The sequence below is a fragment of the Puntigrus tetrazona genome, chromosome 5 (assembly GCF_018831695.1).
Source record: "Puntigrus tetrazona isolate hp1 chromosome 5, ASM1883169v1, whole genome shotgun sequence".
NCBI classification, from domain to species: domain Eukaryota; kingdom Metazoa; phylum Chordata; class Actinopteri; order Cypriniformes; family Cyprinidae; genus Puntigrus; species Puntigrus tetrazona.
The window spans coordinates 7,043,120-7,065,644 of record NC_056703.1 but is presented as its reverse complement, the minus strand read 5'-3'; the positions used below and the strand labels follow the sequence as shown (position 1 = coordinate 7,065,644).

Genomic DNA, 22,525 nt, shown 5'->3' with positions numbered 1-22,525 from the left:
TTTAAAATACCAACACTAATAATAAAAAAAAAATCTTTAAGTATTTGCAGCAGTAAAGCTTGGCTTTAGCAAAGGTCATGGGATTTGAGTGCATTAACTGTGTTAGAAAAATGCACTATAATTCATGTAGGATAAAAAGCATCTGCCAAAAGAATATATTGGACGTAATTTAAACAAAAGGTCTGTAGGGCTATAATGCGTTTATACAACTCAATGTAACATTCTTGGCTACTGACCTGAAATTGTTTAAATAAACATCTCAAAAAATTTAACTAGCTTTTGTGCTATAGATAATATATCCATGTAGAATTATTACATATTTTATAGACTTCATAAACAAGAATTTTTCTTACCTAGAAACTTTAAAAGTTTTTAAATTAATAGTTGGCAGTCTTGCATCATTGAATGATTTGCACGCTGATTTAAGTGTTAAAATCATGTTTTTAAATTCAAGAAGCCTCTAATCTTAACTTAAATTTTCCATATTGCTATACAGAGAACAAATAGTACAATACAACGAAAAAAGCCAAAAAGACAAGACACCCAAGAGAATGCCGTCAAATTTAGAGCTTTAATAAACATTTGTTCACATTGCTAGCTTTTAGCTGCTTGTGAAAGAAAGAACAGAACAAAGAGACAAAACAAACAAAGAAACGGGAAAAAAAACTTCAGCATTCAACTCTTTACGCTAGCTCCTCCTCTCCCTCTTCCTCGAATTCTCCTTCCTCTTCCGCGGTGGCATCTTGGTACTGCTGATACTCCGACACCAAGTCATTCATGTTGCTCTCGGCCTCCGTGAACTCCATCTCATCCATCCCCTCACCCGTGTACCAATGCAAGAAGGCCTTGCGCCTGAACATGGCAGTGAACTGCTCGGAGATGCGCTTGAACAGCTCCTGGATGGCGGTGCTGTTGCCGATAAAAGTGGCTGCCATTTTGAGACCTCGAGGCGGGATGTCGCACACAGCGGTCTTGACGTTGTTGGGGATCCACTCCACGAAATAGCTGCTGTTCTTGTTCTGCACATTCAGCATCTGCTCGTCCACCTCCTTCATGGACATGCGGCCTCGGAACACAGCGGCGACGGTGAGATAGCGGCCATGGCGGGGGTCGCAAGCGGCCATCATGTTCTTTGCGTCAAACATCTGCTGGGTGAGCTCGGGCACCGTAAGAGCCCGGTACTGCTGGCTCCCCCTGCTGGTGAGGGGGGCGAAGCCTGGCATAAAAAAGTGCAGACGCGGGAAAGGCACCATGTTGACGGCCAGTTTGCGCAGATCGGCGTTAAGCTGACCGGGGAAGCGGAGACAGGTGGTGACCCCGCTCATTGTGGCAGACACGAGGTGGTTGAGATCACCGTAGGTGGGCGTAGTGAGTTTGAGTGTACGGAAGCAAATGTCATACAGCGCCTCGTTGTCGATGCAGTACGTTTCATCAGTGTTCTCCACCAGTTGATGGACGGACAGCGTGGCGTTGTAGGGCTCCACAACGGTGTCTGAGACTTTGGGTGAAGGCACCACGCTGAAGGTGTTCATGATGCGGTCTGGATACTCCTCACGGATTTTGCTGATGAGGAGCGTGCCCATGCCTGACCCCGTGCCGCCTCCAAGGGAGTGCGTGAGCTGGAAGCCTTGCAGACAGTCGCAGCTCTCCGCTTCCTTACGGACCACATCGAGAACCGAGTCTACAAGCTCAGCACCTTCTGTGTAGTGACCCTTGGCCCAGTTGTTTCCAGCACCACTCTGACCTATGATTGAAGAAGTCCAGATCAATCCGGGCTCTAGTATTCATTCAGTTAAAACGACATGATGAACTAGACTTACCGAAGACAAAGTTATCTGGTCGGAAGACCTGCCCAAACGGTCCAGATCTCACTGAATCCATGGTTCCAGGCTCCAGGTCCACAAGGACAGCACGGGGTACATACTTCCCACCTGTCACAAAACACTTCTAATCTTAAAAATATAACGTGTTTGCAAGGCAGGCGTGTTTTATTACACTGCTAGTACAAACTGACCAGTGGCTTCGTTGTAGTACACATTAATCCGCTCCAACTGCAGATCACTGTCTCCATGGTAAGTTCCCGTGGGGTCAATTCCGTGCTCATCACTAATCACCTCCCAAAACTCAAGGGGAAAAAAAATCATTATTAAAATTAAAAAACGAACACTTTGTGTAAAAGTAATATCGCAAATCTTCAAAAATACGTCGAAACAACGCCCACTTTTGCACTGTTGTCATGGTAACTCGCTAAGTTAACGTACACACAAAAGTTTAGAGAAGAACAACCAAACTGTGGACATCTATAACGCTAATCATACTTAGTAATATTTAATTTTCCTAAAGAAAAACCGAATGTAAATATAATTTATCAACCGAAACTGGTTACTCAAATAAAACAACTACACGACATGCCCCTCGTGACCAGGCTTTATATCGTAATTAATAGGTTAAACTTCTTACTCACTTTGGCACCGATTTGGTTTCCGCATTGACCGGCTTGCAGGTGAACAATTTCCCTCATATTGAAATATTGTGAAAAACAAGCACTTTTTTGTTCAAAAACAAATGTGTTGAACTTTCTGCCACCTCGGATCGACTAAACTCTGCAGAGCGCAGAAACGGCTTCCAGTTTTAAATAACGCCAGCCTTGGAACACAGGTGGATGAACTCGACGTCATTCCCTGCCTGCTTTTGATTGGTTGCGGTGCACGCGTTCTCGTGACGCTATTGTTTTTTATTGGATGAGAGATGTTTTAATCTGTCGTCAATGGTTACAGCGCCGCGAGATCACACAGAAACCGTTTTGTATTGGTAACAAGATACGCGTATAGAACAGCTTTTATCATTGAATAGACCTGACTATTTTCTCATTGAGAATCATGTTACTAAGCACCACCTTCAAACAGCAAACAGTACATGACATGTTTGGACTTGAGTATAATTGCATCGGTAGAACATTACATTAATGCGTTTTTCTAGCACTTGACTGTATTTAATTTGCAAATAAATTACCACAAAGCGAAAGCATTTGAACACTGTATTGCATGCATATTAGGTTATGGCAAATATAATTTATATATATATATATATATATATATATATATATATATATATATATATATATTAGTTTTTTCTGGGTATGTTTGCATTTCTGCTCTGAACAACATCATCAATCATCAAACATAACATTAAAAACTGTAATCAGTTTTATATTTGCTTATTTTTGTGCAGGCATTATTTAAGTGCAGGCATGCCAGTTCAAATGGAAAAGATAATTAATCGAAGGAAGCTGCATTTGCTGCTATTTCAAATTTGGGGGAATTTTTTTGGAAAGACATGCACTTGAAAAAAAAAATAACTCAAATGTTTTGTCATGCAGTAAAACAGTTGAGAATCCAGCAGGATTCTAAATAGCAATTAATTTCCAATTAGTGTTACAGTTCTCCCTATTTCATGAGAACAATTTATACGATTTTGAACCATGTAATTGAAATGAAAATGTACGATTTTTGGCAGGAAAAAAAAAAAAACATAAGCCTGAATGTCCACCTTTTAAAGATTTGCAAAAATGTAAAATAGTAACAAATATCTTCTTCACAGTCACCACTGTCTTTTTCTCCGGCGTAGTGCAAGCAGCACTGTAGCCCACAGCTCAACATTGTTTAAAACGTTTGTATCTTTTCAAAAAGAGCTTACAAAAATGTGTATGTGCTGGAATAGGTTGACCCATTCTGATAATAATCTATAGCTTTTCAGGAAAATAACAACTGAATGAGAGCATGAGAAAATATTTAATTTCCCCCGTGGCTTTGAAATTAATATCTGTGACCTTATTTCGGTACCTTTATTTAATTTGACAACCTTTTTATTATAGATAGGCACAGACAAAAACACACACGCACATTCACAAATATACACACAAATGCTAAAAACCCCCGCAATTACGCAAAAGTACTTAAGTAGTTATTTCTTGCTGATGCAAGATTCTTAAGTTTTTAACAGTATTTGGAAAGGCCTAAATTTTAGTGCTGAGCGAGCGGGATGCATGGCATCGATTTATTATTTATGAGTATCACAGGTGTCATACATCCTTAGAGGGGATTCAGTTCATGCATGGAATGACAGAGGCACACATAGGCTGAGCAAGCACAAAACGAAATAGGATTAATGACGGAGGCAGCATGAATTTCCACAAGCAGGATGGATTGTTTCATGTTGCCGGCGGTTGACGTGCGATGTTCAGCATACTCCGTAATAATCAAGTCTACTTATCAGCATTTTGTCAGACTACAAAAAAAGGGCAAAAGCATGTTATAGACAAAGGACTCCAAAAGATACTTTCGTACCTAACACTCATTAATTACTGTTGTAGTTGTGACATTACTATGTAGGCGCGAAAGAGTAATTATTAAACACAAAACAAAAAATTTGGGTATGTAATATTTAAAAGAAAAAGGGACAGTGAAGACAATTTGCAAATGATTTCTTTTTTAAATTATTGCTGTTCTTTTGAGCAGCAGAAAATGTGTTGTTGTTTTTTTTTAAATATTCAAGTTTGAATATAAATAATAATGAAAAATTTATTGAGCAGCTAATTAAAATGGTTTCTGAAAGATCAGGTGACCCTGAAGATTGGAGTAAAGACTGAAAAACTGCTTTTGCCATAGCAGGAATTAATTAAAAATCTAAATATATTAAAACAGAAAACATTTGTTTTAAATTGTAATAATATTTTACACTATTACTGTAATATGTTTTTGATCAAATAAATGAAACATTAGTGAGTATAAAAAAATATATTTAAAAGCATTTACAGTTCTTGCCATCCCCAAGCTTTCAGTGTATTTTCGAGATATTAATTCTTAATGGTTTTTTTGCCCTCTGCACAATATTCAACAGCACTCATCGAAACTAGGACACTGATGTGTGAATGAGGTACTCCCTTAGGGATGGGGAAAGTCTGAACTTGAGAGGCTGCGCATACTGTATGTGTGTGTGTGTGTGTGTGTGTGTGTGTGTAAGGCAAACTATGCATTGCATTATTGATTAACACTGGCAGCAGCTGCTTTGCACCCACCCACCCACCCACACACACACACACACGCACACACACACACACACACACCCCTACCTTTTTAATCAGAAAAAAAGCCGGAAAGGAACTTTGAATAGGCAAAGTGGATATCATGCACACTCCCTGTAGCTTGACCTGAAACTTTATGACTTCACCTTCATCGGTTTAGTTTAATTTGACACATAAATACATAATGTTTTAGGCTTGTTTTCCACGCACTCTGTTTTACAGGTCTTTTTTTTGTCAATTTCCCACCTGTTGTTGGTGATCCCTATGAGGAAAGCTAAGCTACCGTAGCTGAAAAACATCCTCCACTATCCAAAGCCACAACAAAAACAGCTCTATAGAAACAGCAGTACTGCTATAGAAACTCTCCACATGCACAGAGGCCTACCTTCAGACTCATACAGTGATACACGTCTACTGTACGTACTGTACATTCGTGACCAAGGAGACAAAAACAAAGCTAATTTTTCTTTGTTTGCTCTCCAACATGCACATATACACAAGAAAAACCTTTGTTCATTCTTTGCTCATTTCTTTGTTCTCATGAAGTTGGAACAGACCTAAAATTCAAAGTCAAACATTTTATTAACAAATCCACGGGTCTAAAAACATCCCAATGCCTTCATTGGATACTGTCACTTGACACTCTTTTGCATACTCCTATTTTAAAAATGCTAGTTTAAACCTAAAAATAGTTTTAAAAATAAAAATAGTTTTAAACCTACATTTTACCATGAAAACGTATTACTATAAACGCAGTTTTCACATGTTTCTTTAAAAAGGAAGCTTCTTTTTGGCCAACAGGCACTATATTTCTACAAAACCTTCAATCCCAGTGAAGGTATATACATTTCAGCTTATCAAAGGAGTTTTTGACCTTTATGTTATTCACGAAGGAGGGCATGTAAAAATGAAGATAACAGCATCTCACGTTTCGCCCAGAAACACAATGGTGATGAGATGCTCACGCAACACGACACCTCGTCTATTCAGTTTTGCATTCCCTGAGTTCTCTGAGGCTGTGCAAGATGAGAGTTTACATCTAGATGCGTATGTCAATGTGCATATTTATATGGGAACGCCATCCGCGTGGATGTGTGTGTTTGGGAAAGAAATAAAAGACTGCACAGACAGAACATCTGCATTCGTATCATGCATTATACATTTCGAGATTTTATTAGGATGCATAGTATTTCTATACATTACAAGTATATTTAAGTCTCTTTCTATACATTATAAGTCACCTGTGAAGGAAGAAATACAGCCTCGAAAAAGAACCAAGCAATAAAAAATGAATGAAAAGTATGCAATATATTCAGAAGATTGACTTTCTGGTAACGTATGAATAACATCTCGAGTAACAAAAAAATAAAATGCATTGGTAAAATGCATAAGATCTAATGCTTCTTATTTAACAGATCACCTCCCAGCAGGTTTGACATTATCCTCGAAGTAGCCAGGGTTGGTAATGTTGCCAGGAGGTTTGTAAAAGGCCACAGTGATAAACTTGCCCTTTCCATCTGATGCCAGGCCAACCCCAACCTGTTCTGTAGACCTCCAGATCATCTGGGTGAAGTTACCTACGCACACATAAATTTGGTTTTCTGAACCGCTTTCTCATTTATGGATTGTAATTTGATATGTAAACGAACATGACCATATATGCTCAGTATTTTACGGTTTTAAAATCCGATATGAGTGCAAAAAAACCCACCAGTTCCATTCTGAAAGCCGGGCTTTGCAAAGTTGTACTTCAAATTTTCCTTGTACCATGATTCAGCGATCTCTTTTCCTACAGCAAAAAAAAAAGTTGTTCTATGAACATTGTAATTATCATGCGCTACAGTTGCTTAAATAGTTTACCTGTTGGCGGCACCAAGGTGGACGTCCACTTGTATGACATAGTCTCTCCATAACCTTTGCTGCTGTTCTTGAGGGCATTAATGCTAATCAGATGTGCTGCCCAATCCTGAGCCTCTTTACTGAGGACGGAGCACAGGGACAGAGGCCGTGCTCCGTGTTGCTGTCTGTAATCATTTTGAGCTTCAAGGAGAGACTGACGAAACTGGGACAAGCTCTCACCTTCATCACGGGAAAAGAACATTATTTCAAATCATTTCGTGCGCATACTTGCCCCGCACATCAAATAGTGCTGTCTTCCACAAATCAGTCTTCGCGGGAGCCGAACTTCTCAAATTAATTACCAATTACTGGTAACTGCTATTGTTGCTAATTAAAATCCAGAATAAGGACATACCGGCAAAGACCAATTAAAATTTGTTTATCTGACAGAAAGCATTTATTCAGCATTTATTCGCTTGATGGCAAATAAATGCGAAACCGCACACAATTAACAACGTTACATTAAAAATGGGTGTGATGCGATAACAAGAACGTGATTCAAATAGTTTGTTCAACCGAAGCAATTCTGTTTCGTATGGAAACCAATTTCTGCAACATACAATGTCATGCTTTGGTAATAAAGAGTTAATTTTTTATAGGATAATTGTGACATAAAATTGTCACAATTATCCTAGACTTTTTACGTCATAATTCTGATTTATAAAAGCATGCTTTTTTCTAATATGATCGAAATAAGTTTCCGTAGTCTCTGTTGGAGAGCTTACCTTCTGCACTGCTGCTCTTACGTGGAGCTGCTCCAGAACTGTGAGGCGATGAAGGCAACTGGTTTGACTTGATGCTGAGAGCGGCAAGCGCTTGTCCAACTCTGTCAGCTGAACACCAAATAAAAGTTTACAACTGTGAATGCCGTACAATAAGTGCCTTATCCAATCAATACAATGCATGTTAAGAATACGAATATACATAGCCAATCTCAGCATTACATCATACCAAACTCACCAGTCGGGGTGGATTTAAAGTCTACTTTGGAGCCTGCTGGCAGGACATTTCTTTCAAAATATCCAGCATTGCTGATGTTTCCTGCCGGCAGATACTGACCCACAACGAAAGTTGCGTGACCATCGGTGGCCAGTCCAACCCCCACCTCTCTGGTGTCCTTCCACACCACCTGCGTGAAGTGACCTGGACAAAAGAAGCAGACGTCAGAACAGAGACTAGAGGAAATGTCTAACCGCCACAGAGCATTTCCAGACGGGTTCACCTGTTTTGGAGGTGAATCCAGGTCTGCTGAAGTTGTAGTCTTTAATTTCACCGTACCAGCTTTCCACTGCCTCACGCCCTGTGTGAATGGCAAGCACAAAATGCTGAAAAGACGCACCAGCGGCGATAAAATAACTGTTACAACCCAAGCACCTGTGAGTTTTTTCTTAGCTGAGCTCCAAGTGTAATACACATTCTCTCCGTACTCTCCATTGCTATGCGTGAGGGTCTTGATTGACAGCAGGTGCTCGGCCCATTCCTGAGCGGAGCGGCACAGGTCTGTGTTTACGGCGAGGGCCGGCGCTCCATGCTGTTTGCGAAATGCATTGTGAGTCTGCAGGAACTCAGCTTCAAAGCCGCTGTCTGCTACAGACAAACATAAAGAGTTATTTGACGTGCGCAAAACACACCCTTGCTGACTAAAAGAGTAAAGAAAAAAATGTTTTTTAATGTATTGCAGTGCACACGCTCCATTTCAGAAGCCATAAAGCATCAGTAAAGAATGGGCTGTTGTATTCGATTTGCATTAAGCCTAGATAAATGATGAAGCCTAGATAAATAAGATGATTCCACCGGGCAAAAAGTGCTGAAATCACTAAACAGCATTTACATAAAACAAATAACCTTACCCAACTTACTTTGCGCTTGATGCTCTCCTCGGTCCCTTGCTGGTGCTATTTCAGTACTGCGAGGAACTGAGGGCGCTTTGTTTGAATGAGTGCCACCGTGCACTTGTCCCACTTTTTCAGCTGAACGTTGCCAGATATATCAGATGTTTACTATACTGCAACGAAAACGCTATGAAATAACTTTTTGGGTTTTTTTTCAAAGCTCACTCACTTGCACCGGTGGACTTCGAATCTGCTTTGACGCCTGCCGGCGAGACATTTTTTTCAAAATAACCTGCATTCGTGATGTTTCCCGCAGGGAGGTACTGACCCACCACAAAAACCGTGCTCCCATCAGTGGCCAGTCCCACTCCCAGTTCCTTGGTGTCCCTCCACACCACCTGCGTGAAGTGACCTGGACAAACCACCAGGAGTCAGTGTCGTCAAGGCAACGAGAGCGATTAAAAGAGCGTTCACCTGTTTTGGAGCTGAACCCAGGTCTGCTGAAGTTGTAATCTTTAATTTCGCTGTACCAGCTTTCCACTGCTTCGTGTCCTGAAGGGAGCAAAGAGACAACGGTGGATTTGTTCGCATTGTGCAACACAAATCACGTTTAATAAAACAAAAAACACTGTTATATCTTTATATATCTCCAGTGCGATGTCTTGTTATCTTACACCTGCATAACGCCTTCTTATCGTAATGCGTTGCGGTTTAACTGGAAATGTCTGGTCGTTTGGGGTCTTATAGAAATTTGTTTCACTGACTGGTTGTTCGAGTAGAAAGCCAACCTGTGAGCTTTTTGCCAGATGAGCTCCAAGCGTAGTACAGATTTTCTCCGTAGTCCTTGTTGCTGTGTTTGAGGGTCTTGATTGACAGCAGATGCTCCGCCCACGCCTGAGCGGAGCGGCACAGGTGTGCGTTTACGGTGAGGGCCGGGGCTCCGTGCTGTTTGCGGTATGCGTTATGAGTCTGCAGGAACTCGGCTTCAAAGCTGTTGCCTGATACAGAAGAGCATAGATTTGAATGATAAAAGAGTATTAAGCAATATGTATTTTATTTTATTTATTTTTATTTTTTATTTATTTTTTTATTACTGTAATATATGTATACATACACACATGGAACCTTTTTTTTTTTTTGAACAACCACAACAACAAACACACACACAAAAAAAAGGAATACACATACAAATAATCTCTTCCCAGTCCAACTTATTATATAGAAAATAGAGGGAAAAAAAAAAAAAAAAAAAAAAAAGGGGGCAATATGTATTTTCTTAAAGGTGTATTTCAGTCACTCTTACGAAGCTTAATAATTAAATAAAAATAATAAAAAATTAAAACTGGATGAATGCTACAAAATATTAATAACAAAGCAAGCAAACAAACATACACAATAAATACTTTTACTCCCGGTTTTGCTCCTTTTTTTTAGTTATTTAGTTATTTCACTCTTGTGTTTGTTTGCTTGTTTTATTATTAGTATTTTGTAGTGATCCAATTTTAGGTGGTAGTTTCAAGGTTTAAAAAGTGGCAAAACCAGTAGTAAAGAGTTGTGTTGACTCACCCGCCATGCCTGAAGTTATGTGACAGACTGGAAAACAAACACATTAACATGACAGTTAAATAAACCACACTGATCATTTTCAGAGAATGTAACGTCACAGCAGAATAACTGAACCACTCCCACTGTGTGTCTGAGAGAAGTAGAGCCACAGAAAGACTGAAATGGTAGTGTTGGTCTTATACAGTATAGAAATTGTTTCATGTTTTAATATATGCTTCATTGAACAGAGTAAGTAGAATTTTCAATAATTAAAAAAAATTAAAAGAGCAATCAAGGTCATCAATTTATATATATATATATATATATATATATATATATATATATATATATATATATATATATATATATATATATATAAATCACAATTTCTTCTTGTCTGAATTATACAGTGTATTGTGTCCATCATGTATGTGCAATCAAAATATTATAGTATTTTTCTTTTGGCAACATTTTATTCATTTTATTTATAAAAGCCCTAAATAGTCACTTACTTGATTCTACAACATTACATTTGTAAAATAAATTAAATCTAATTTTATTCAAATTAATTTTCTTCTTAGAAAAATGTGTGTCCGTGAATCTTACGCCCATAAATCTAACTCTGTTACCAATAATTTGCCTTTAACCTGGTGGAATTGTCTTCCGTGAACTACTGTGTTAGTTACAGGAAATGATGTCACACAACTCACTGATAAGATCTGAAGCACTGAAAGGTATCTGCTGTGTCTCTGAGAAAATATTTTAATCTGAAAACGTCCTACACCGAGTTATTTTATTAATGATCTCACATTGGGTTATTTAAATTTATTTTATACTATTTATTTACCAGTGTTCATAGAGTTACTATTATACAATGTAGTAACAATCAATAAAGTATAATACATAACAATAAATTATGCAGCATAATATGCAAGTCACCCTAAACCAACCCATAATCCTAATCCTAACCATATAGTAAGTGCAATAATTACATGGTAACAATGACACTTTTAATATAAGATGTAACCATTCTTTTTTTTATCCATAGATTGATTTGCCTTGCAGGTGTTTTCTTGAAAAGTAACTCTTACAGACTAAATTTAAATGTCAACAGAATGCCAGAATGCTGTCTTCTTTATTAGTTTTTTTAAATAGTTACTTTATTTACGTTTCTCTCGCCTTGCTTGTCATGCATACTAGGAGATGCATTCATATTCTTAAAATTTATCATATTTCTGTACGTGCTCCCTGTGACCCTAGAAGACAGTCAGGTGTCTGTTTTCTCATTTGACTGAATATAACCTTTGGCTACACTAAGGGTTTACGCATGAAATGGTTTCATTTCTGTTTTTCTTTTTTCACGAGTATAGGTGTCCACGTGTGTGCTTGTGTACATGTGACAGGAACAGGAAAGTGAGGAAACCGATCGGGTGCTGCACAGTCAGTCAGCGAAACAGCAAAAAAATGTTACCGTTGCCAGGCCGTTATTCTTGCGAATATCAAACTTCTCGCAGGACAGCAACGCTTAACAACTGCGGGATGTGATCTGGGTAGTCATTTGCATGCAGTCAGACGGCATTCAAATGAAGTGGAACTGAAAAGCTACAAACCGCACTTAACAGCTTGCCTTACAGCATTGTGCATGTTTGCATTTGCCTGTTTTAATTAGTTTTTTATCCTAGTTAGTTTTTTCAGGGCAGAGCAGGTTTGAACGTCATTATAATTTTGCAGATTGCTGCGACAAACACATTGGTGTCGGAGACCAAAACGCTTGAGACTGCTTGGGTCTCCCATGTTCTTTACAATTCAAATAACATAAATATACGAAGGAAAGCTGGGCGCTCATTTGCTCTATTGTGCTTAAAGCATCAGCGGTGCATTATGGATTGATGCATGGATTTTCACTGTCTCAGCAATGTACAGTATTTAGTTTTACTGGTAATCACACAGACACGTAGCTTGCAGACAGTCTTAAAATGCACACATACCTGTCCCGTAGTCCCCTTGAGGCAGGAATTTGTCTTTCTTTGAACGCTGTCAGTTTTTTCTCTCTCTCTTCTTCCCTGTATCTCACTGACTAGGTTTGAGATCTGTGAAGTATATATCTGTCAAGTGATGCAACGCCCTCTAAACCAGGAAAGAGCACTGTGACGACACGCGAACCCACGTTTTCAGGTTTACTGACCTCTGAAATACACATAAATACAGACACGCACTCATCATTAGAAACTAATTGTGATGGTGTAAAGAACAGGAAAGCAAAGCTCTAACTTGCTCAGTCACGTAATGTTTCATTTTGTCAGTTCAAGTTCACTCCTGCCATCTTTTCTCTTTAAGGTTTTTCTTTAACACTTGCGTGCTACAATAGCACTTCCTCTCTATTTGCGGTTGCTGACTTATCCTCTTTTGACACCTAAAAAAGAGAAACAACCATTTACTTTTTTAGAAAAGTCATACAAATTTCCAAGTCATATTCTTATCTCAATGCTTTGGTGCAGTGGGATAAGAATATAGTGTACTACGGCATGCTTAGTATGTTAGATGCTTAGAGAAAAATATTTTATTCTGCAAGTTATTTATATTTTGTGTGTAAGTTGCTCCAGGCGTCTCAGAGTAGTTTTTACAGTTCTTTTATGGATTTCGGCAATTGCACAACCCGGGGCTCATTGGATAAACACGCCTCTACCAACATTTTGGCAAAACTACAAAAATACCTGTGCATTTGCACAAGTCATTGTGGTTTTCAGCTGAAACGAACAGTAGACAGTAACAAGCCGACAGCTTTTAGTCTGTTTCGTGCATTATGTGACAGATTATTACTGTTATTTTGGCAAAGTCACGCTTGTCTGTTTTAGAGAAAATCGAACACGCTTCTTGGCATCAGTCACTAGATAATTCATTTTAAAAGTGCTGTGGAATGTACAAGAAGCAAAGCAATATCATTGAAATGTAATTTTTGAAAAAAAATGGTTCCAGAGGAACTTGTTTTTCATTACCGCTGTCTCTTAATTCGATGCTGCCTTGATAATGTTGAGATCAGATTGGGGGACTCTATTCATACAAATGTTTTATTGGAATATTACAGATTTTGGAAAAAGATATTTCTTACTTGCACACTAAAGTAAAAGGCATGAAACGCAGTTGTTGGCTTCTTAACATTTGAATCTGGCCTGGGTTGTGTCCCTTTTCTGTTTGACCTATTGCCTAGTATGTTGAAAAACTTCTTTTCATAATGTTTCAGACTAGGAAAAAAAAAAAGTTCAAAACTAATTTACAAATTTTCTGTTTAAATGTATATCAATTACGCAGATTCAATTTTATGCAGAATTGTTATTAATGTATTTCAGTTAAATTGCCTCAAATTTAAAGAAAATTGATATAAACATAACAACACTAAAATTAAACCTTGAAATGTCATACAATGTTAAAATAACTTATGTAAGTATTTAATATATTAAAAATGTATGTAAGAAATGAAGTAACATCTACTTTTTGTTTGTATGTGGCATTGTGACCACTAGTGGGCAGAACTAACATTTTGTTGGAACAGGAAACTGATTTCATCTGACCTCTAACTAGTTTTGTAGCATCTTCTCGAAGCTTTTATTTTGAATTTGCCAAGCTGGTCCCACGTGTGCGTTGCACAAAGTCTAAATTTATGCAAGCATATGCCTGGCACAGTTAAAGTGGCACGTCAAAAGGCCAAGGTGACCAATATTTCGAATCTGCCCTTTGCCCTACGCGTTTAAAAATGTTCTTAGAAACAGTCTAGCACCTGGATGCCACGTGGTTCCATATTTTGCATCTAATGCACAGAAATATATATTTCTGTAGAGGTTAATTTAGCTTTTTTGCCTGCTAGGTATTCTTTATTTATCAGCGAACAACAGCGTTGCCGTCAAACGGAAGTCGAGTGCTTTCAAAGTCCGATTCGTTACCTGAAATACAAATCGCTTCTTCCTTTGGTTCTGGGCCCTCCTTGTACCTTCAGTATGTTCTCTTTTACATTCCCCGTGACTCTCACTCTCTCGCAAACACACTCTAATGAATGCAGGATGTCACTGTAGGGTCATGCGTTAACTGCTGATGGGAGAAAGACTTCCAGATTCTCCAGGCTTGTGCTGTGCTAATTTGATGCGAGGCACTAAAAAAAAGTCACAAACGAGCAGAAATCTGACAGGCCTCATTTAAATGAACCCAATTAGCATTAAATGCTGGCTCACCGAATTAACATTTACAGCTGAAACCCTAATTGCAGTAGATACTCCTGAAACTGATGCTGATCAGTTCAATTTGTATGAGGTTTATAAAACAGTCGCTTCCTAATAGTCATTTTCATTTTAATCAGGGTGTAAAACACGTTGCAATATCATTTATTTCTTGTAAATGTCTTTTTTGTTGTTATTATTTAATAAAAGCAATCAAAAGCTATCTTACGGAAAGCACTATCACTTTGTACTTCTGTAGAGCGAAGATTGAGCTCGCAGGGAACGGTTCTCGGGTGAAGCTCACTCAGAAAAAGCAGTGTTTAATGAACAGATCCATGTTGTTTTTACAACATTTTTACAGTAACATAAAACACATCACCAGTATTGGAAATACTGCAAGCTTATACAGATGCTGTACCATGATTTTTTTTTTTTTTTTTTTAAAAAAGATGAAAAAAAAAGTTTTTCACCTGTTTATGAAAGGCATATCAAATGAAGTAAAAGACTGATTTGTCAAAACAGACTGAATGTGTGCTGGCAGTGAAACTCTTTTATTTATAACTTTTTGAACTACAGCTGATGAATCTGTGCAAGTAATGGATTAAAATGTCTTTCCGGACATTTTAATTCTTTAGAATTACACCGGTTACTCAAACCTATCAGAAGTCTATAGGTGTGAGCTTGTTTTTTCTGCATGCCTGGGCAGGTATAATAGCCAGAAGTGATTGTATATTTAATACCTTTTTGCTTTCATGGCCGAAACGATGTGCACATCTGTACACCAATTGAATTTTATATTAAGGTGCCAAATATACACACTATCACATGCTAATAAACTAATTTAGCTCACTAAAAAATGAAAATTCTGTCATCATTTACTCACCCCCAAGTAGTTCCAGACCTGTAGGAATTTCTTTGTTCTGCCGAACACAAAGGAAGATATTTTGAGGAAAGTTGGTAACCAGGCTGTACTATGGAAGTCAATGGTAACCAAATCAGCTTGGTTACAAGCTTTCTTCAACATAACTTTTGGGTGATCTATTCCTTAAATGCAAATATTGTTAGTTATAGCTGTTATAATAGCTATAATAAGCAATATTTGGTTAAAAGCAGCGCACAGTTAGAGGGGACGCCAGGGACATGTCCCTGTCAATATCCAGCGACTACCAAAATGTCCCTAACGATAATTTTTTTAAAAAATATGCGAATGTTTTTGTAATTTCGGATTTATCTGAAACGTCATACCATGCATATTAACCAAGAAGTTAAAGAAAACTGCACTTACATGTTTAATACAAATAATATGCCTTAATACGACTTAATACAGACAGAAAGACAAAGGTTGTGCTGAAAGATGTAGGCTACATAATCTTTCAGCCTAGGATAAAATCATTATGAACATTAACAATAATTTGGGACAAATATAATGTGATATTACGAAAAACCGTGTGGCCTTTTTGGTCCCCACCAATTTCAAAAACAAACTTGCGCCCTTTGTTAAAAGTAAGGACAAAATGTTTTAGAATATGTTTTAGACGTGTCAAAATCCTAAACTAACAGCTGACCTTCATCTTCTTGAGATTCTGTGCTGTAATTAGATTTTTTTTGCTCATAACCATTATGTAGTTATTATTACCATTTTAATGTGTCATCTAAATTGAGGTGGCAGAACCACAATCACGGTGCGCGCTATCATTATTTTTAAAAATACACCATTATATTGCAAATTTCAGGTTTTGTTTACTCCAGGCGAATCTTACTTTGAAGGTTGTTATCAAAGGAAAAGGAGCAGTCGAAGTTGACAGCGGTTTTCTGTGGAGCTCAGCATCACATATTATCTAAGATGAGATCCGGTGTTAGACCCAAGCGCAGGTACAGCACAGAAAATTTACACAGGAAGTAATTGGGGGAAAAAATAGCCATCTGCAGAATAAATGGGCGCTAGTCTCCATAGCACATTTGACCAAAACTGTGGCATGGAACTGAGATCTCCACCAAAACATGTAATAAAATTAAACAGTAATAAAAAACTAGCCCAGAGATTCCCATGACTTTCTGTAGTGTCAATGATCTACAGACAGTTTCCTCGATCTCCAAGGCTTTGCCTATAAATAACTGCATCGCATCTTGGATTTTATTTCTGTGACAGAAGTAAAAGATCTGCTTGCAAAATCTTGTTTCGCCGAAATGACTGTAATTAAATTAGTAGTAATAGTAATAATAGTAGTAAATCGTTTCTCGAGCCTGTTTTACACGCTCTGTATTGTGGTGTACAGACCTGCTGTCGAACTGAATGTTTTCTCAATGCTCCCACAGAGCGCTGCCGACCAAATCACATCTCAGAAAAACCTGCATGATTTAAATCTCACAGCAATACTAAGCTACAAGGTGCTGTTTCTAAACATGTGGAGATCTGCAGGAGATCTGAAATAAACTAAAATAAACTATCATATATATATATATATATATGTGTGTGTGTTTGTGTATATATATGTGTGTGTGTATATATATATATATATATATATATATATATATATATATATATATAGTATGTGTATATATATATACAGTATATATGTGTGTGTGTATATATATATATATAGTTCATCAAAAAGTAGATTTATTTCACTAATTCCATTCAAAAGTTAAACTTATAACTTATAGGTTATAACTGACAACTAATGAGAATCCCAAATTCAACATTTCAAGTTGATCTGAAAAGTTTGTCCTAAGATAAGAATGCATTTTGGCTTTAGATACAGCATAGTTTTGTGAAAGGTATATACACACATACTTGCAATTGGAAGATTCATCTCATGCATCCCACCTCTTTGAAAGATGTTTGCTAGTTTCCACAATGCTATTTTCTGGTGTTGTGCATCTGTAATAAACTTCAGAATAAACTTTTAAACTCCTGCATTCTTTCTCCTGCGGTTTTTGTTCTGTTTTGAGAATAAAATAAGCAGTCACTAAAAGGCATATTTTTAGCAATCCCTGTTCCATGCTATCTGCCTTTATGGACTGCATGATCATGTATTATTAATTTTATATTATAAGGGAGTTTTGAAATGCAATTTCCCTTTCAGAAAGTATTTATATGAAACACAGAGTTATTCCATGGGCTTCATTAAAAATGTTAGAATGCTGAACATTGGGGGATTGTTAAAATTGTATAATTTCTAAACATGTGACACCTCATTGATTGATTCCCCTATAAGTATTTTAATTATATTTAGATGCAGCTCCCAATAACCCCTAAAAAGCAGATTTCAGTAATATTTATTTTCCCATGTTGGGAAATTAAGCTTAATCAAAAGGAGTTTCTCTAGTGTTTTTGAAGTGCAATTCTAATCAGTCAATACTTGATGTTCTTCTACACATGTGATTCATTAAACACACATCACTGTATCAAGCCCGTGGGCGTTTGGACTCACTTAGTCTCTAACTGACTGGCAGTGTGTTGAGTGCAAGACTGCTTCATTAAACATCACCCTGGCAGAATTACACTGCTCTTCAGGCAATGGCTTCCTCTGAACATGTACCAGAGAAACTTACTCTCTCATCTGTGGCTTTGATAAGCTACCTGTCAACAGTTTTTAATGTTTTTAATTGACTTTTTTTTCTGTGAGAGAATAAATCCATGCATTTTTTCAAAAATCCGACATGAAGTGAGAAATGTTGTCCGTTGTAATTATTGTCAATTTTTTTATCGTCCTTCTGAGGGATATGGTAAATGTGTTTTTGGCTTGGTTCACTCCTGGAATATTAATTTAACAGTGATATTATAATTAAATGTGGAGATGCTGTCAGTTGTTTTAGAGCACCCTACACTTCTTATATTTCTGTTGTGGACATGCTCCCGAATTTTAAACTAGAAATCCACTTCGTAACGTTCATGAGCGTATAATTTTATACACATTGGTTATATTTCTTTAATTGAAACTGATTCCTTTACTCTGATAAATGTCAGCTAGGACAATATTTAGTACAATGAATGTTGCACCACAAAACCAGTCATAAGGGTCAGCTTTCTGAAATTGAGATTTATACATCAACTGAAAGCTGAATAAATACGCATTCCATCGATATATTGTTTATAAGAATAGGGCACTATTTGTCAGAATGTGTATGAATTACAGCCTACATATAATGCCTTCTATAGGTCCTTGAGCTGTTGCACTGCTGTAAATAATTACAGCCTTTGCCTTCATTCGACCCGTTTCATTGTGCGGAAATACACTAACTAGTGTCTAAGTAGACTTGCTTTGACTGAATGCTACACTGCTATTTTTGTGTCACCCTGATCGAGAACTGATTAAAAGTTCTTCTCGACGTTCTGTTAAAGTGCCTGTACTGTATTTCTAACATCAGTTGTCTCTGATATATCTGGGGCTCCCTTCAGTTTCTTCGGAAAGGTGAGAACAGTTCATCTTTAACAATGTAATGCACATGATAATCTATTAAATTTTAACTTCCAAAAACATATTGTGCAATATCGTCCATGTGCCTTGATTATGTCATATTCGGCAACAAGGGGTATTATTTAAACCACATAAAACAGAGCATTCAATTATTCATTTAATCATTTGATGAAGGCACTTTTATATCCTGAGCTATATCTTGATTATATAACCTTAACAGTGCATTTTTCTGTGAATCCTTTCAACAGAGACCACCAACCTAGTTGTCTTTTGCTGCAACACCACTCTTTTTAGTTACAAAATCTCTGAGTGTGGACATATGCAGTACTATAAAGTGGCTTTCTGGAGCACCAGAAGATAGTTTTCTGCCTACAGAAAACTCCATCTGAGAAAACTGAATTCCCCATTAAGACAGCTCTCAATAGTCACAACCTTCAAACAGTCCATTGCTGGCATGCCCACTGCACTCTTCCAGTCTTTCATTACCCGCTGCACGCAATGTACAGGTAATGACTATAGTGTTCTGCTGTCAGCCAACCAGCCCCCTTCACAAGAAGCATGTTTTAGTTATCTCTGCCACGGCCAACCTACAGTAGACCTAACAGAAACAGATTTGGGTTAAAATTACTGTTGGCAGGTAATCTTTAAAAATAGAATATGGCCAGTCAAGAGCAGATGCCATTCAGTTTCATTTTTCAGACAATGATGTCCAGACCAAAAGTAGCTTGTGTGGAAATAAACCAACCATTACATCCATTCATTAAAGAAGTCTTCTAATTGCTGTGTTGTCAGATCACATTTATGACAGATCAACTGAAACGGGACTTTTTTGTTTTCTATTTGGATGAAAGTAGATCACCCAAACAGACCGTAGAAAGTAAATCTTCTGAACACCCAAACCCTGAAAATCAGTCTGCAGATCTCCTGATGTGTTTTGAAGTGTGTGAAATTTCCTATATCAATCACTTCACCTTTCTTCACTGCTGAAGGGCAGTGCAAATGTTCTCTCAATTCAGATACACGTGCATAAGGAAAAAATGGAAAACGGTTTGCAGTTGCAGTTTCCAGTTTTACTTTGTATGCAAACAAATGTCATTGTCTCTTAAATGGAGCCCTTAGCACACATTTGCATCGCTTGTGTTTTTTACTCAAACGGGAGTTTATGGACCCACAGAAATCTTGTAGGAGAGTCATTCAAATTTAATGAATATCTCTAGTGTGCTTTCAACTTATCCAATTCATCCTGGAAACAACTTGCTGTCTATAACGTAATTGTAACGGCGAGACTCCGGCAAGAGTTGTAGATCCGAGAGCAGGCTTTATTGAACACAATGTGGTCAAACAGGTAAGGTCTGAATACCAACAAACAGGAATATCAAGGGCGAGACAAAATGGTAATCCAGTAAAGAAGCAACGGTCAAAACAGGCGGCGAAACATTCACAAAAAAACAGGCAATAGTCCAGGATCAAAATCCAAATGAAAACAAGGCAAAGGCTATAGTCAATAGGGCAATAGTCATGAAAACAAGATATAAACTGAAACTGTTTGGTAGAGTCCGCAACAACAAAACGATACTTTGTAACTTCTGTTTTGCATGGCCCAGTTTATATGGCCGCCAAACGGGAAGTCATTGGAGAGGAAGCAGAGCTCCCTCTGCTGGCCTGGCATTACAATAATAAGCTGTGACATTTGCTTTCCCCCACCCCCAAGTAATACAACCTGTTTTTTAAACGTGAAATTATGTGAGACATCCTTGAAAGGAGATCATGACGTTTGGGTCCGAAAACCCCTTAGGTGCTTAGAAGTAAATGCTTTCTATTGTTATTGGAAAAATGATCAGATTCTTTTTCTGCTTTCGTAATCATATTGTTGGATAAACCATACATTGTCTCAATCATCAAAAGCCTCTAAGCTTTTAAATAACAGTGTAAACAGCATTAGAACGTTTTCATTTTTTGCTGTGATGGGACTTTAACACCCTTCTGTTACCAGCTCACACTTATATAGGCGAAAAACCTTTGGGGGAACACATTGTGATCTGTTTTTCTGCATCAGTGTCATAAGACATTGTCACTTTATCGTTAAACTTTTTTTGACCACTTAATGCCGTTTCATTCCAATTTAACAGTATAGAGTGTCAAAGTATAAATGGTCAAAGCACTGGTTACCATTACAGGTTAAAAAACATTATTTCCAAAATTCTGCATCTGATCATAAAGCCTTGGTTACTCATATAATAGCTAAACCACTGTTTCTCCTTCCATCTAATCTACTATTAATCGGTTAATTGAATTTCTAAGAATCTCCATAACACTATTGTTTTATTCACATATTTGAGTCAGGTGCAGCCTGGGAAGAATTCTTAACAATTAGGAAGTACGAGGCTATGTTTGAAATGGCATATTATATTGGCACTATTGGCTGCATACTGATTTTCTATTTAATACAGTGTACATGCTGTGCATATGCTATCCAGAAGATACTATTTATTTGAAGTGTATGCCAGTTCCAATCAGTTTAATGGGTAGCCTATATATATATATATATATATATATATATATATATATATATATATATATATATATATATATAAGTCTGTTAACCATCTTGTTATAAGATGCCAGACTGTCTATTCCAGTCACACTGATACAGTGCTAGCCAACTCTGCAGTCTGGTGATAGTTTATGCCATGAATGGACTTGTCTGACAATGACTCTTTGTGTTCTTCCCCTTCGTCTACACACGTTGCCTCAAGTTGCTGTCTAAAATATTGACCGTTTTCATAGATGTCCCTTACTTTGACCAAGATGGTTGCCGTTGAAATGCGAAAGAGCTTTCAAAAAGATTTCTTCATTTGGGCAGCCGAAGGGTATATGAGCAGAAGAGATAACATCATCTTGAAAGACGGCTTAGAATAGGGTCATTTTTTCGTGTGTGTTATTTATTTTTTTAAAGTTGGTGTAAAGGGCTTTTTCCCTCCACAGGCCCTGATGAATTCCTGATGAACGTAGTTAGTAGAGGCGTGTAGGTGGCACTGAGTTGCAAGCTGTCTTGGAATCGATCCAGGCCGTGCTCAGGTTTTGGAGTTTTGTGTGACCGCTCAGGTTGCAAAATCTTTTGCTCTCAAACACCGCAGCTGTGCCAAAAATGATGTTACGACAGTTGCGAACAAAGTGCAGCGGAAACACTTAAAAAAAAAAGAAGACCGGCCATTATGAAAACAACGCAAAAACATTCACTCAACAACACTAAGAGTGAAATAATTGATTGGGCTGTTGTGTAATGATATAGTGCACGTGTGTGTTTTATGGAAGAGCAGTTCGGTTTCGGTGTGCAATTTTAAACAGTGAAGCATAATCCTGAAAAGAAACGTCAATATTTCTGATTCAGATAATTGTAGAAAGCGTGCCAGGCACATGTACGCGCCGCAAAGAATTAGCATATGTTTCACGTTTGTACGGAAATGGATTATTTTGTTTCCGACTGTGTGATCGGTATTGCGTGAATGAATGAGCAATACAGAGATGAAAAGAAAA

General features: G+C 37.6%; 2 protein-coding genes across 5 annotated transcripts; both read right to left on the bottom strand.

The window, feature by feature from the left end:
* Positions 1-557: 557 nt before the first annotated feature.
* Positions 558-2,666, bottom strand: zgc:55461 (beta-tubulin family protein). Its single transcript, XM_043240908.1, has 4 exons — positions 2,465-2,666; positions 2,015-2,123; positions 1,821-1,931; positions 558-1,744 (listed from the first exon to the last, which is right to left on the bottom strand). Exons 1-4 carry the CDS (start codon positions 2,519-2,521, stop codon positions 684-686), a joined length of 1,338 nt encoding a protein of 445 aa, XP_043096843.1. The 5' UTR covers positions 2,522-2,666; the 3' UTR covers positions 558-683.
* A 3,552-nt stretch (positions 2,667-6,218) lies between these two features.
* Positions 6,219-12,675, bottom strand: glipr2 (GLI pathogenesis-related 2). Of its 4 annotated transcripts, none has more exons than XM_043240926.1 (13): positions 12,348-12,675; positions 10,381-10,407; positions 9,603-9,812; positions 9,289-9,366; positions 9,044-9,226; positions 8,833-8,952; positions 8,357-8,569; positions 8,205-8,282; positions 7,943-8,125; positions 7,708-7,815; positions 6,944-7,162; positions 6,795-6,872; positions 6,219-6,660 (listed from the first exon to the last, which is right to left on the bottom strand). In XM_043240926.1, exons 2-13 carry the CDS (start codon positions 10,385-10,387, stop codon positions 6,500-6,502), a joined length of 1,638 nt encoding a protein of 545 aa, XP_043096861.1. In that variant the 5' UTR covers positions 10,388-10,407; positions 12,348-12,675; the 3' UTR covers positions 6,219-6,499. The 4 variants fall into 4 exon arrangements, with proteins under 4 accessions (XP_043096861.1, XP_043096863.1, XP_043096865.1 ...); XM_043240928.1 differs by having other exon boundaries at positions 8,357-8,566; XM_043240930.1 differs by having other exon boundaries at positions 8,357-8,566; positions 8,842-8,952; positions 12,348-12,674.
* Positions 12,676-22,525: the final 9,850 nt, after the last annotated feature.